This window comes from Trachinotus anak, unplaced genomic scaffold (assembly GCF_046630095.1).
Source record: "Trachinotus anak isolate AG129_WGS33_773 ecotype Australia unplaced genomic scaffold, CSIRO_AGI_Tana_v1 ptg000019l, whole genome shotgun sequence".
In the NCBI taxonomy this organism is placed as follows: Eukaryota; Metazoa; Chordata; class Actinopteri; order Carangiformes; family Carangidae; genus Trachinotus; species Trachinotus anak.
Genome location: NW_027273870.1, coordinates 9452315 through 9467952, shown reverse-complemented (window position 1 = coordinate 9467952; position 15638 = coordinate 9452315). Strand labels below are relative to the sequence as shown.

The 15638-nt window shown below is 39.4% G+C and overlaps 1 protein-coding gene across 1 annotated transcript; it reads left to right on the top strand.

The window, feature by feature from the left end:
• Positions 1-4789: 4789 nt before the first annotated feature.
• LOC139635868 (perforin-1-like) lies at positions 4790-7421 on the top strand. Its single transcript, XM_071503401.1, has 3 exons — positions 4790-4838; positions 5001-5536; positions 6042-7421. The coding sequence occupies exons 1-3, from the start codon at positions 4797-4799 to the stop codon at positions 7228-7230; spliced, it is 1767 nt and encodes a 588-aa protein (XP_071359502.1). The 5' UTR covers positions 4790-4796; the 3' UTR covers positions 7231-7421.
• The last annotated feature ends 8217 nt before the right edge of the window (positions 7422-15638 follow it).

Here is a 15638-nt window from a genome sequence, read left to right as displayed (position 1 = left end):
CTCTGGTTGGGCCACTCAAGGACATTCACAGAGTTGTCTCAAAGCCACTCCTTTGTTATCTTGGCTGTGTGCTTAGGGTCGATGTCCTGTTGGAAGCTGAACCTTCGCCCCAGTCCGAGGTCCAGAGTGCTCTGGAGCAGGTTATCATCGAGGATGTCTCTGTACATTGCTGCATTCATCTTTCCCTCAACCCTGACTAGTCTCCCAGATACTGCTGCCGAAAAACATCCCCACAGCATGATGCTGCCATCACTTTGCTTCACTGTAGGGATGGTATTGGCCAAGTGATGAGCGGTGCCTGGTTTCCTCCAGACATGACGCTTGGCATTCAGGACAAAGAGTTCAATCTTTGTTTCATCAGACCAGAGAATTTTTGTTTCTCATGGTCTGAGAGTCCTTTAGGTGCCTTTTGGCAAAATCCAGACGGGGTGTCATGTGCCTTTTACTGAGGAGTGGCTTCCGTCTGGCCACTCTACCATAAAGGCCTGATTGGTAGAATGCTGCAGAAATGGTTGTCCTTCTGGAAGGTTCTCCTCTCTCCACAGATCAATGCTGGAGCACTGTCAGAGTGGTTCTTGGTCACCTCCCTGACTAAGGCCCTTCTTTTTTACTTATCTTACTGTAAACAATCTGATTTTCATTTAGCAACAGGTGTTCTTCCTTTTAATATTAAATGTCAAAAGTTTTGTGGTGTTCCTTTTTGAAATTGCAGCAGTGCTTTTAGTCTCAGCTTTGATTCTAATGAAAGGCTGTTACTTTTTTTCTGTGGCACCAATAGTAACCAATATGGGTACAGGTTCATCTGACTCATGATGCATTACTTTACCACCTCTTGCCTACTTCTTCTTAACCACTTTGACCTAACTGTTGAAGGGATACAATATGGTCACAGGTTATTCTCTGAATAGTTGTTTACATGGTGTTTGAAGCTGGATGTGGTGCATTTGTGTTAAGACAAGATCTGTTGATTTGTTGACTGCTGTAGATCACGAGTGAGTGAAGTGTTGCTCATTCGATCTGTTTGTGGGCGTGGATCTGCTCTACCCTCAGGGGAGAAGAAGCTGATATTGTGAAGAGCATCTTGTCTCCCATTTCGTTTGATAACACTTAGAAACATGTTTGAGTTGCTAGAATGAAAATGAGATTGGTTATGTGTGTGGGTGCCTGCAGCAAGCTGTAAATCTTTTATTGTCTGAATGTATATGTGCTCATGCACATACATGTAGATACAGTTTTCTTCTTGTATGCATACAGGCCTGCATGTGTGCACCTACACTCTCATAAGGTTTGATGTATATGCAGTAGATCAATGCATGTGTGTATGTTTGTGTTCATGCATGTTATCACAGGGCACATGCAAGTATGTTCCCTGTGTCTGTATGTATTTACACAAGCACAAAGAGTCCTCTGAGGATCCCAGCCAATCACTTTGCCTCTGTGTATCAGCACACCTGCGTCTCTGTGTTATAAATAGACAGTGGATACATCAATTCCCTCGTGTCACACAGCTCAAGTTCAAAAACTTATGTTTTGACAGAGGGGAGAAGACGTACTCCACAAAGACGGCTGATAAACAGTGGTAGCCTGCCGTTACAGAACCATAGCCATGATGTGTTTATTGTTTGTATTCATTTGCTAACAGCTTAATAAAAGTTAAAATGTGACATAATCTGTTTATGGTTAAGGCTCATATCAGTCATCATTTCATTTTTAAATATAACAATTTCCCCACAGAATATCAGGATAATACAGTCTCTCTGGAGATGGTTTATTATAGTTTCTGAGATACAAATGTCATAAATTTGCATGTAACTGCTGCCTGTCTGTGGTAACAATACGAACTACAACTTTTCAGAGGTCCCAGATCATTTATATGTAATAAATGGAGTAGGAAGATGGAGGATTTCCCTGTAGTACTGGATGAGCTGCAGAAGAAAAGCCTGTCCGTATTAACTTAATCTAAACCTCTTTATGCTCAGAGCATTGTATATTGAAGTTGTAGCTGGATGAGGGGAAACTTATTTAACAAACAATGTACACATTGTGTAGTTTTCCTGTATATATAAGAATGCCTCATATTATATGAGGTGAGTGTGTGTTTTGTATGTAAAGCCTTAATCTGCAGTAACATGTAACAGATATCAAAGAAATGTAGTGAATTAAAAAGCAACATATTTCCCTCTGAAAAGTAATGAAATATATGTAGAAAGCAGCACAAAGTGGAAATACTCAAGCACAGCTACTTAAGTACTGTACTGTACTTCCATAAATGTATCTATTTTCTTTAACAATCAAATAGTTTGCAGTACAGATCTGATACATTATATTTTATTAGCAAGTCTTTCCTGTCAGTTTAAAATCTTGTTATTAAAATTTTGTTGATTTTCAGGTTTGGATCAACTTAACATTGAATGACAGTCAAGCTAAAAACAAGGCCGCTTCTTTTACTTCTTAATAAGTTGGTATTTTGTAAAACCAGTCATGATCACAACATTACTGTAATGTTGTGATCATGAAGAGTTAATCGGGCAAATTAAAACAAGGATTCATTCGTGTATTGCCCCATATGTGAGGGTTAACACCCTATGGCTAACACCACATTAAATGATAAGACTAATTAACTGTCAGTGCTGGCATTTTCTTTGGAATGTTGAATCACCTATGACCGTACACCTGATACAGTGTTCAGGATTTGGAGCTGTGCTTATATAGTAGTATACTGGAAATTTAAAGCTGGTGTCTATGAGAACATTCCTATGCTGGCCCACTGTTACCAATGTATTTTATGTCAACTAGCGGTGATGGAGACAGGGTAGACTACACAACTAGGAGTACGGTGAGCCTGTGGCGTAAAAACCTAGGAAACGTCCAAGAAATGTTTCTGATGCTCCAGATAAAAAAAGAAACTCAGTGTTCATAGGAGCAACAAACAGTGAACAAAAATACTTTAATGTCACTGTAAATAGGAATCTCTGCAAAATAAAATAAACAACTACAAATATAAAGCACAAATGTCACATGATGAGCACTGCTTCTTCAGGGCAGGTAGGTCGCTACAGTGGGTCAGTATCAGAAACGAGACAGGGTGACCAGACCACGGCTAGTTTGTTAGCAAGCTAAATTCAGTAGAAGAAAAGAAGCGATGGAAATAGAAGCAAAACAAGAGTTAACATTAGCATTGCTTTCCACCACTGGAGACAGCTCTTGGCAAGTACGAATGAAGTTTGATGCTGAACTTGCAACATCTCTCCTAGACTGTTAGCTGTTAATGCTAACGTTGGTTATGTAGCAATAGGTCTTACAAATACTTCCTATGAAAGGGATAAATACTTAAATAATTAATGATTTTGATGTAATGAATTTGGATTAATTTGTTTTCCCTATGACATTATTGTCTTTTCTACTGAGTAGTGCCAAAACAAAGACTCCTATTGGCATTTACAAAAATTAAATGTTGTAAAATCATAATTTTTTACATGCACTCAGATCATGACAGTTTGTGAGAACATGTCATGTCAAGCTATGGATATTTTCAGCTGAGCTTACTTATTTACTCATCAGCTTTTTAGAGCTTGGGCGTGGGACTAGCACCCTCAGCTATGGCACACTGGCACTCTGCAACCTGTGAACATAAGTATACTGCATTCACATGAATGTTTTTTTATCAACAGATGTTCAGATGTGCAAAAGGCGGTATCGCCTCTATATATAATTGTCAGAATTAGAGCAGCATCCTGTGATCGTAAAACGGGGTGTTATTGGTGTGAACTCTCACTCTTATTGCAGAACCTCCAAACGAGTAGTATATCTTTGTTTTTTTTGTTTTTTTTTCACAAACCATGTTTATGATTGTTGCATATGCAGCATATCTTCACTGCCAGCTTTAATTCTGTTAAACTCACTACATAACTACAGCTTCTTGAAAGATCTAGACATATTTAATGCATCCATTCATTTTCTTTATTAACTTACTCTGTCGAATAATGATTTAGATACAAGATAAATGATGGAATAAATCCTTGTAAAAGTGCAATAGTGTGCCCATAACACTGTAAAACGTAATATGTATACATAAAACACTCAAACAAGGCTGCTTTCATTTAAAAGATTTTACATATGAAGTTAGGTAAACATGTTTCTTCCTCCTGTAATGTGTTTTGTCATCAGTCTGACTGTAGCTAGAAAGAAGCAGTTCCAAAAACTTGTTTTGTGTGTGATAATGCTACCTGGTCTGCAGTGTCTCAGGTTGTATGTAGGGTGTTTGTTCTATTATTATCTATAGCAAAGCTAGCAGATATAACAGGTAGCACTGCTTTTGCTTGGATTATCTAAAACAGAAAAAGTTTGCTTAAATGGGGAAATCTCTCATCTTATCTCATCATGGCTACCAGCTGATTATATATTGTACTCTTTAGTAAAATATCTTCCATCATTGCATTCCTTCTTGTTGTATGGTTGTAAAATGCATGATGTATGTTGTGTTATTGGAAGGGGCCAGTTATTGTGGATTTGTAGACCTGGGGAGCATTTTGTGTATTCTGTTTATCTGTTTATCTTAGTGCTGCTAGTTTTCCTATCAATCCTGCAATCTCTTTTGGCTACATTTTCAATTATATTGCTTTATTTCATAAAATATGAATATGTCACTGCAAAAAAACCCTTTCGTCTTAGCTCTTATATTAATAAGTGGGAAGTAGGTGAATATAGTTGGTTAAATAGAAAACCTGTTAGAATAAATTAGGTTGGCAGTAAAGACTCCTCCTCCAGCACATTTATACTACAACATTAGTGAGACTATGAAAGCCAGACCAGCGCTTGCTGTCAACAGTCAAGTTAAGGTAATCCACCTGAGCCTTTTCTTCTCTGTTACCATCAGTTTGTGCTGAGTACTGTTTCATCTTCTTTATAACTGTTCAAAACTAATGGACAGTTTGTATTGAAGCTTAACATTTAAATTCTTTTTCCTTGTGTCATTTTTTATTCTTCCATCCTCCACACAGATGGCACTGCTGTGGCAACTCATGCTCCTGTGCTGGGCATGGAGTCCTCTGTGTCTTACGGCCAGTGTACATTTCATTGGAACAAATGAAGAGTGTGAAAAGGCTCACTTTGTCCCTGGTTACAATCTGGGTGGAGAAGGCTTCGACATCGTCACAATGGAGCGGAAAGGTGCCTATGTTATCGACACTGAGACATGGAAGCTTGGCAATGGCACTTGCAGACTTTACAGAAACAGCTACATGGGTAAGAAGAAGCAGAAGGTCCCAGTTGCTGTGGTGGACTGGAGAACCCTCCCCAAGTGCAGTTTACAGGTCTCCAGTATAGTCTATGACTCTGTTGAAACTCTTGTCAATGACTCCACATCATCTGTGTCAAATGATTGGAAAATTGGCCTTAATTTAACTGAAGACAACACCACAGTTTTTGTGCCAATTTATGGAGGTTCCCGGTCCATAAAATCAACCTTTGCCATGAAAAAATCAAAAGAAGACCGCTACACATTCTGTCACCATTCTGTCTACTGTAACTTCTACCGGTGAGTATCTGGACACATTTTTATCTCCTTGTCATTAAAGGACCAGAATTTAGAGGCATCTATAGTCAGAAATTAAGAATAACATTCATAATTATGTTTTTATTAGTGTATAATCAGCTGAAACTAAGTTTTCGTTCAGAATCTTGGAATCAGCCCTGCATATCTACATAGGGAGCGGGTTCTCTTCTACGGAGCCTACCATGTATCACCTCTATGTTTCTACAGTAGCCCACAATGTTCAAACCAAACACAGTCTCTATATGGCTGCTCACTTGGTTGCAATCTACAACCTCACCACTAGATGCCATTAAATCCTACACACTGGTCCTTTAAGTCTGACTTTATTTGTTCAATTCTGAGTAATGGTTACCTTTAATTATGAATTGCTGTGTTAACCTATAACCCAACACTATTCATTGTTCAGAGTACAGAAAATGAAGAGGATGACAATATTGCTGTAATTGACTTTACTATTAACTTAAGTATATGTTCCCTGTTTTCACAGATACAGACTGGCAACAAATGCCCCAATGAGTCATGAATTTGAATCAGCTGTCAAATCTCTTCCTTCCTATTCACATAAAACCGAGCTGTTATATCACAATATGATCGACACCTATGGTACACATTACATCACTCAAGTGTTTCTGGGAGGGGAGATGAAGGCAGTGACTGCTATCAAAACCTGCGAGGCAACCATGAATGGCCTGTCAGTGACAGAAGTCAACGACTGTTTGTCAGTCGAGGCCTCAGCTCAGTTTGCACATCCTGACAGTATCAAGTCAATGATGCAACACTGTGCGGCAAAGAGGAAGAAGCTATCTATCCCAAGTTTCAGCAGTGCATTTAATGAGCGTAACACAGAGACCATTGGTGGAAACATTGATGGAGCTGATATTCTCTTTCAAGGCCAATCAAATCCTTCTGTCTATAAAAACTGGCTTAACTCACTGAAAAACACAACTGATGTGGTCCGATACAACTTAAAGCCCCTCCACACCATACTGCCAAGTGGTCACCCTGCAAGGGCCGGACTGAAGCGAGAGGTAGAGAAGTACATCAAGAAAAATGCAGTGTTGAAGAAATGTTTAGAAACCTGTAAAATTGGGCAGAGATCCAGCAAAAGGGATCCTTGTGCTTGTGTCTGCAACAGTAATCAGAATATCAAGTCAAACTGCTGTCCTGCTGGGAAAGGTCTCGCAACATTAAAGGTGTTCAAGCTTTATGCACAGGGTCTGTATGGTGATAGGTTGACTCAGACAGATGGTTCAGTGGAGGTCAGGTATGGTGATCAAGCAAAGCGCACTGCCATTATTGTAAACAATGACAACCCTAAATGGAGAGAGACCTTTGAATTTGGACCCATCAAAATTGACAAGAAAAGCAAACTTATGTTCAGTGTTTATGATGAGGATACTTACTGGAACAGTGATCTGCTTGGCAAATGCTCATTTGATCTACGTCGAGGAAATGTGACAGACAGCTGCATGTTAAACCATGGTACCTTATTCTTCTCCTACACAGTAGAGTGTGCACCAAGTCTTGGTGGTCAGCAATGTCAAGATTACATACCTTCCCCCCAGAATCCCTCTCTGGTCAACGTTTTCTACACCAGAAACGGCTTTCTTGTTGGAGAGTCAGGGGAAAATCATGCAAAATCAGTCATTCAGTCAGGTGGTCAGCTGCTGGTGTGAGATGATGAAAGGTTTGATTTCACAAATGACATTGCTGTATCTGTTGCTAGTGTCTGTTTTGCTTTTAAATTGTTACTTTTTTCAATTTTTTTATCTTTGACTTTTGTGTGAAAAAATAATTACACATCTTTGTAAGTCAAAGTTATTATTCTTCTCACTTGTATGCTCTAAGATCTGCCAGTAAAGCATCAACAAAGACAAGACTGGTGTCTGTGTGATGGTTTCAAAAATAATGTGTACTTTTTTGTTTATGTCTCAAATAACTGACACTTGCAGAGCTATGCACACATTTTGTTTGAGAGGTGTACAAAAACTTGGCTAATCATAGTTAAGAATTTAGTGCTTCTAAGAGAAAACAATGCTGATGCCCTTTAATTATAACACAGAGAACACAGAAATCCAAAAATGTATTATCCATATAATGTATGGATTTTCAATATCCTACCATCTATTTTAGTTAAGAAACAACTGACTGAAAGCGATACTGATCAGAAGTGAGAAATCTTTCATCAAAAAAAGAGCAGGGTGACATCAGAGGTAAAGGTACAATAAAATAAAATAAAAAAATGAAATAATATCCAAACATCAGTACTACAGGTACCATACATGCGTACGTTTCTTCTTTTAATAAATAAAAAAAAATCTAATCTCTGGCACTCAAGTTGAAGTTATAATAATAAAAATCCATTAATGAATAAATATTATTTTTATTAATATTATTATACCCCACCCATATACCCCAGTCCATATTCACTTGGAAATAAAGTCACATTACAGAAGATAAAGATTTCTGATTTCCAACTTCTGTTTTTACTTCAAACATAGTTCTGGTCAATAAATCAATCACTGTATGTATGTGTGTGTATATATATATATATATATATATATATATATATATATATATATATATATATATGGACAGAAATGGAGTTAACCATGTGTTAAACTGGCAATAAATTGAGGTGATGATATGAACACTGCTTGTCATCATGACTGTAAGTGGTTACAGTTTAATACTGTCACTGTACACTGATACACTGATACAAGGTGTCCTGGTGTAAACAATATCACAAAGCAAAATGCTCGTCCTGATAAATAGACACACATACATACATACTGTATATATGCTGTTCTGCATAATAAACAAGGGCAAAGGAGCAACATCAAAGTATTGAGATCCATCCATTTATCCTCACTTTCCTTTTGCCTGCTATCAAACAATGACCCCCTTACCAGCACCCGTTATTTAGACTCACCCCCTCTTCCAAAACAGGTCATCTTAGTTTTTCAACTTGACAATCTCCTGCTGGCCTGGCTTATCCACACCCCATTCCTTTCTCCTTCCCTTACTCCGAGAAGAAAAGAGACAGAGACAAGGGGATTTGCCTCACGGTAGGTAGCTGTTTTATGTGAAGCATATGAGAAAAGAGAGAAGAAAGGAGAGAGGTTTTTTTGGTGAGGCTTGGCAAAGAGAGCTAGGAGCCCACTTGAGGAGCAGTGGGTCTTAGAGCTGGATGATTTGTTTGGAGAAGCCGTCTCCAGCCAAAAGGAGGATTAGCTCTACACAGGTTCCCATGGAACCTAGGAGAGGTAGAGAGGGCTTTTAGAGGTTACCACTCCCTGGCATGACTATACATTCATGCATGCATGTAAACACACATGCACAAAAGTATGTACACAGAACGCATAAACATGCACACATGCACACACAAGAATATGCAGTATATTCTCATGGATGCAGACACGTTAAGCCTACAGGTGGGTCTAGCTGAGGCTGGTTTGCACATCCAAGTCCTGTGTGGTTAAGTATTCTATTCCCACAATGATATACAGATATTTTGATGTATTGAAAAACCAAACTACAAAATATCACAGTTGGAAATAAACACCTGGGTACATTTATAAAAGCTAAAGGTAAAGTTGAAGTCATGTTTCCAATGGAAGTTCAGATTGGGAAAAAATCATGCGGAGCCAACCTCTCCACCCAGTGATATGGTAGAAAAGATCATTTTGAATACACTGGTGAGTTTTAACATTGCTCTGTATTTCAAACTGGTTCATCCAGCCTGTGAGGCCAGTTGTCCCTGTCTTATTTGAAATGCATGTCTGCAATTATTTTGATAATCAAAATATTTTTTAAGAAAAAAATTTCCTTAATCTCTTACTTCAACTTCTCAAATCTGAATAATTAGTTTACTTCCTGCTTTGAGTTTTGAACTGTTGGTCAGACAAAACTAACTATTAAAACAGGGATGGACATGTTTCACATTTTTAGATAAACTTATCAATCAATTAATTGAAAAAATACTTGGTAGATTAATCCATAATGAGAAAAATTGTTCAACCTGCATCAACTTTAGATACTTGTCTAAGTTACTGACAGAAACAGAAGTTACTCAGTCACATCACAGACAACAAACAGGTTAACTCATTAGTAGCATGATTATTACTAGTATGATTATGATTCCAATATCAATTCAATATAAATTAATAACTCAAGAATCATATTACACAAATAAATATTCTTTTCTTGTTGCCATTTCAACTTCGACAATCACTTGCTCCATTCCAACTCCAACTCCACAGTCTGCAGAGCATTATGGGGAATACCACATCAACAACCATGCCTAAGAGCATCATGGGCCCTGTCTAATATTTCACAGCTATACATTTTCAGAGCCTGAAGACACCAAGAGGATAGGGACACTGATTTGTGAGCTGTGGCTGCTGCCATCTGCTGGACCAACCAAAGAACTGTACTTTAGCGAACTGTCCCAAGTGTGAGCATTCAGCATTCTCAGTTTATAAACCGCAAACTTCTTGTGTTTTATCATTCACCAAAAGTAAAGACAAACTCTTGAAATTGAATTGAAATTTGCAATAAAAGTAAAGATTTCTCACTGTGTCAGAACTTGTTTCCCTCATCACAACTTTTATTGATTGTCTTTGTTTTCACTGAATTTGACAACTGTTCCAGTTACTGGTCTCTAATGACTTGTAGTGTATCTTCTACTTTTCTCTCTTTTTAGATATCCCCAAAGAGGCTTAGTGTGCTTGAGGACTGGCAAATCTTCAACACAACTTTAAGCTAGAATAAATGACATGCCTTTGGTCCTTGATCAGCTGATACTGTGCAAGTCCACAAACAAGAAATTGGTGAAACATCCCTCCACCATTTTCCAGGAAGTAGCTTCGGTAAATTTAAAGGTGAAAACTAACTAACACTTGTTGGTATTGTATTATTTTCAAAATCAAAAAGAAAGTGATAGAGCAGTAGTTTAAAAAAAAACAAAGTTACCCTATGCTCACCAGCAGCACTATACATTTAAAAGAACAGTCAGAGTCGGATGCACCAGTTTACAAACTGAAATAATTCAGATTATATTAGGAACATGGATGTGTTATTGTCTCATTTTGTCTAAAATACATGTAACAGAACCTCCGAACAAGTGTGATGGATGATATTCAGGTCTATGTTTTGTGTATTGTCTTTTACAACACCTGGCTTTATATCAGTTATATAAAAAAAAATGTAAGAATTTATTATATGTACTGTGGTTAGTGATTTAGGTAAATTCCACCACCTCTTTCATAAACCCATTCATCTTAGTGGCAGCTAATGTGTGAGTGAACCTTATTAAATTGCTGTGAAGAAAAGGATGGGACTCCTGTTACACACAAGCCCTTATGTTCTTAAGTATTGTACATGTGGGTATATGACTGTATAAGTGTAGCTTGCATGTCCTATGCTGGTGGACCCCCATGGTGATATCGCCATCGAAGCAGCTGCCACGACTACTGCCCCTCCCACCATCGACTCACCCAGTTGCTGTGGCTGTCCACGGCAACCTGGGAAATTTCTGGTCCCTTTCATCTTCTAGTACCACCCCAGTGGAGGATCGAACAACTGGTAGCACTACTGTCAACACCTCCCTGTACATGCCACGGACAGCTCAGCTTAGCCTTGTGGCAAACATAGAGAAGATTAGCATGCCAGCAGTTCTCTCCCCAAACATCTCTACCAGCATTAGTGCATGCTAAGTCAAGGGCGTACGTCAGAGCCAGCTGTCAAGTTGAGGGAATTCCTAGTGCTTCACTCAAGGTCGCTCCCACCATTAAAAGTAATGGTGCTCTGTCATGGCTCCCACGCTAGGTGTTAACTCGGTATCGCTAACAGTTTAGCTTGGATGTCCTGGCATGTTTGAAAGAGGGTCTTAACTGGTGCTTTACATTCACACAGCGGCGTGTGATCGTCACCTGTCACACAACACAGTGTCTTATGAGGAGGTCACAGCAAAGGCAGGGAGAGAGGAATAGCATCACTACTTTGATAAAGCTATTTAAGGAAAAAAAAAGTGGTTGCAGAGCACAGTTTAAACACAGAAGGCCTCAAGATAACCCCTCGAAGGATAAGGCTGCCAATAGTTTTATTTTCTGTTTTTGTTATTGTCCTATTAAACATTAAAACCAATGATAAATTGATTACTGAAGTATTGTTAATAAAGCTTCCTCCTCTGTGCTATAGAGTTCCACTGTCATCTAAAAACACATCAAAGACACATCAGTGAGTCACATCATTACACACATTTATTACCACGGACATGAGCACTGTAGTTTATTGTGAGTCACTCCCACAGACACCATTACACCATCCTGATGCACTGGAGCAGACACCAGAATACCAAATGCGCACTGATATGAAAAACTGAAACTATACTGTAGATCTGTGCTTTAAAGAATTACAACTTCAGCAGGAACAAATATGTGCAAAGCAATATGTAAGATATACAGAATATTTCCATTTGATGAAATTACGCAGCCATAAAACCAGTTTTGTAGTTTAGGGTTTTACTTTGCTTACGAGGGAAAAAAACGTGTTACTGTGTAAAGATTTTAACTATTGGAACTGAAGCCATATGAGTGAGCACACACATCTACAGATGCACTCACATGTGCATACTTCCACATGCATGAGCACACAATATGAAGCAGCACTGTCTTGGGCCTCTTAAATTCTTTTCAAGGGGAGTTTCTCATCTGGATTTGATCCACTCTCTGTCTTGTTCTTTTGAAAATCTTCATCTTTGTCTTTTTACTTTGCATTAACTGCTAACTTATCCAGTATGTGAGTGAGTACAAAATGTTCACTACCATACTCAGAATCATAACTAAAGGTATTTAAATGTTCTGGCTCTGTATTCACAAAGGTGAAATTCATCACTCTGCATGGAAGTCCAAACATGAAGCCTGTGCAGTAAGTAGGGCCTGAATAGAGTGGGCTGGCTTTAGACAAATTCAACAATTCATGCTGATTTTAATTACAGCCAACAGGGCGGTGCACGCAACATTAAAGGCACAAAATACACAGGCTACATTTCAGACAAGTCGTCCTCTCCCTGTTTCCCTTCTTTATCACTCTCTCAGTCCTCCCACCCTCGGTTGCCCCCTCCTTCACTTTAATCCAGTGGCGGAATTTCACTCGACAAGTGATCAAAGACCAGTCGCACGACGCCAGGTGCGGCTGCAGCTTCAACCGTTGACAGCCACCTAGCAATTCCCCCCCCCCCCCCCCTTCCTTTACTCCTCTCTGAAAAAGAGGAAACCTAAACAAAGCCGGGCGAACTGCTGGGTGTGTTTGAGTCTGTTGAAAAACTGTTTCTGCCCCCCCCCCCACACACACACACACACCCACTCTATTATTTTTTTAAGACTTTATTCTTTTTTTTTCTGGAAAGGGAAGTAGGAATGTTTTTTTTCCCCCCCTTCTTCTTGACAGTGATCTGTGTGACCAAGTCTCCCGTCCCCCTCAGTGCACTGTGTGGTGGCCGGTTTGAGGAGTTCTGTGACAGTAAATTACGGCACTCTTGAGACAGATGATCAGCAGGAGTTGGGGAACAGAGAGAGGATGCACGGCAGGGATTAGGCTTTATTAAGACTCAAGCCACCACGGATGGGCACAACAACACAGCGTGCAGGTGTGTGTGAGCGAATAAGTGAAGGATACGGCACAAAGTATCTTTCTCAACCTATAGGTGGTCCCCCAGTGAAGTAAGATACACATCAGCTCTAATAGGTACCTTGTGTCTAAAAGTATCGCTGTACTTGTTTAGAGATTGTCACCACACTATACTGCTATATACAGAACTGGTTATACAAATACAGTATATGCTGGTGATGTCTTGATGCTGTGCAGACTGACATCAGTCAGGCTGAGATGATGGTGTCATTTTTTTGTTTGATTTTCAGTTAGTCACACATAACGATCTAAAACTTTGGACATCTATGCTTTCAGTAGCACAGATTTGAAGATACTACCTAATTTATAAAACAGACACTTAAGTGCAGATCATGTTATTTACATTGAAACTGGCTGATAACACTGTTAAAATCAGGAGAGACTACTAAGATTTGAAAGTAAAATAGAATGTATGGTGAACAGGAGGAATAGATTTTTGTCCGGCAGGAAGTTGATCACCATGGGAAGGAATAAGATGCTTCCAATAACAGGAAACTTCCCAGGAGCCTTGAATCTAGTGGTGCTGTTGAGGAATGGAGCTTGGGGATGGGAATGTCTTCGTGAGAGGGACACTTCAGATCGGATGGTTTGATTGGAGATTGCTGGGTATCCACCAGTGAGGTGGTGAAGTTGAGGAGCTGGGTCAACCAAATCTTTGCAGAGCGAAAATGCCAGGTGAATGACAGCAGAGAGAGGTTGTGATTGGATGGAAACAAGAATGAGCTGGTGGCTTTTGGAAATAGCGGGAAAGAGCTGGTGACAAGGAGATCGTTTTCTTGACTGAACTTCATAAAGGAGTGTACACAGGGAGATCTGTTCTGACACAACACAGAATACAAGAGGTTGCAGTAAAGCAAATTTGTGATATGGCTGCAATTTCGGTGGGCTCCTTACACTTCTTTCTGAGTTGCCCATTGCCCTGTGTAATCAATGTGTAACTTTGCATATTGCTTCATATTAAACTTGTGTGTTGTTCATATGTAAATGTGTGGATATAGTAATTGGGAGAGCAAGTGAAGCATTGTTGGCCTCCGGCTGTCGTGAACCCCCTCCCAAACACTCTTCAATACACCAACATCAAGCCCACCATCTCCAGCCCCCCTACTCTCTCATGACTAAACTATCCTCTGTCATTCAACCACTGCTGTGTCCAGCTGGAAGCTTTGAACGAGTCCAAACACACATATTGTATCCACGCGGAAATCCACAGCCTGGAGAGAGTTCAGGAAGTAGAGATCACGAGGAGTCAAAAGAGTAACTAAAAAGACGTGTGTTTGTTTTCAATGAAGAAATCTTTCACAGCCTTTAGTCCATCTTCCCATGAACTAACTGCAGCAATAGTGGCTCCATTTTTTCCAGAATACACTCGGACTTGTTTGTGACCATACATACTGTCATTTTGTGTAAAATAGGGATGACCAGTTCGGAAGATTTTTTTTGCAGCTGATGTTGGTCGTTGAACTGAAGTCAGCTGTACATCACAGTTGGTTGCAATTTTTCAGTAGCACATACTTTTATCCGCAGGGACGGTGACGTTACATGCATCACTGCTAACATACATACTTTAGTACTGTTGCCTCTTCGTGGCATTTTGTCACTGCTCACATCTTGAATGAGGAATGAACACGTATCTCTAACCACTACATTCCCCTGCTGATGAAGTTTATGGCATTTGTTTTCTTGTGTCAGTGCAACCCTATCCCCAGACAATGCTGATGTTGTTCATTGTAATTATGGTGTGGTTAAAGGAACTATTTGTACATTTTGCTATTGCTACATAGCCAACGTTAACATTAACAGTTGCTTACATACGAAGAGCTTCATCCATCACTGCATTTAAAATACAGAAGGTTATAATACGCCCTCTGAGCCGCTACTTCTTCTGGGCAGCCTGGATGCTACAGCGACTTGGTATCGGAAGGCAATAAGAAGGGCCAGGCCGAGGCTTGCTGGTTAGCATGCTAAGTTCACTAGACAAAAAAAAGTTTCCTTTCACCGCTGGAGACACCTCTCAACGAGTAAAAGAATGAAGTGCGTTGCTTTGGATACAAGCATCTGCCAAATGAGTAAATATAAGTAAATGTAAATGTACGTTTGATGTTGAACTCAACATTTCCCCATGACTGGTAAATAAACAGCTGTTAATGCTAATGTTAGCTATATAGCAATAGCAAAGCTTACAAATACTGTAGCTCCTGTAAGGTTAAAGAAAGACTGTAGTTTTGGCAAAGATGGTTATGTAAAAACAAAAAAATAAAAAATAAAAATCCTGATTGGCCTCCTGAAAGACAGATGTGCCACAAGTGCCACTTTTCAGTTATTTATTCAATAAATAATATTTTTGGTTCTGGTCCCTCAAATGAAGTTTCATTCCTTCTCTCTGCTGTAGGAT

Coding starts and splice junctions, on each gene's coding strand:
- LOC139635868 (XM_071503401.1), top strand. CDS start 4,797: ATGAAAGCCAGACCAGCGCTTGCTGTCAACAGTCAAGTTAAG. Junction 4,839..5,000: donor CTGTCAACAGTCAAGTTAAG/GTAATCCACCTG, acceptor TCCTCCACACAG/ATGGCACTGCTGTGGCAACT. Junction 5,537..6,041: donor GTCTACTGTAACTTCTACCG/GTGAGTATCTGG, acceptor CTGTTTTCACAG/ATACAGACTGGCAACAAATG.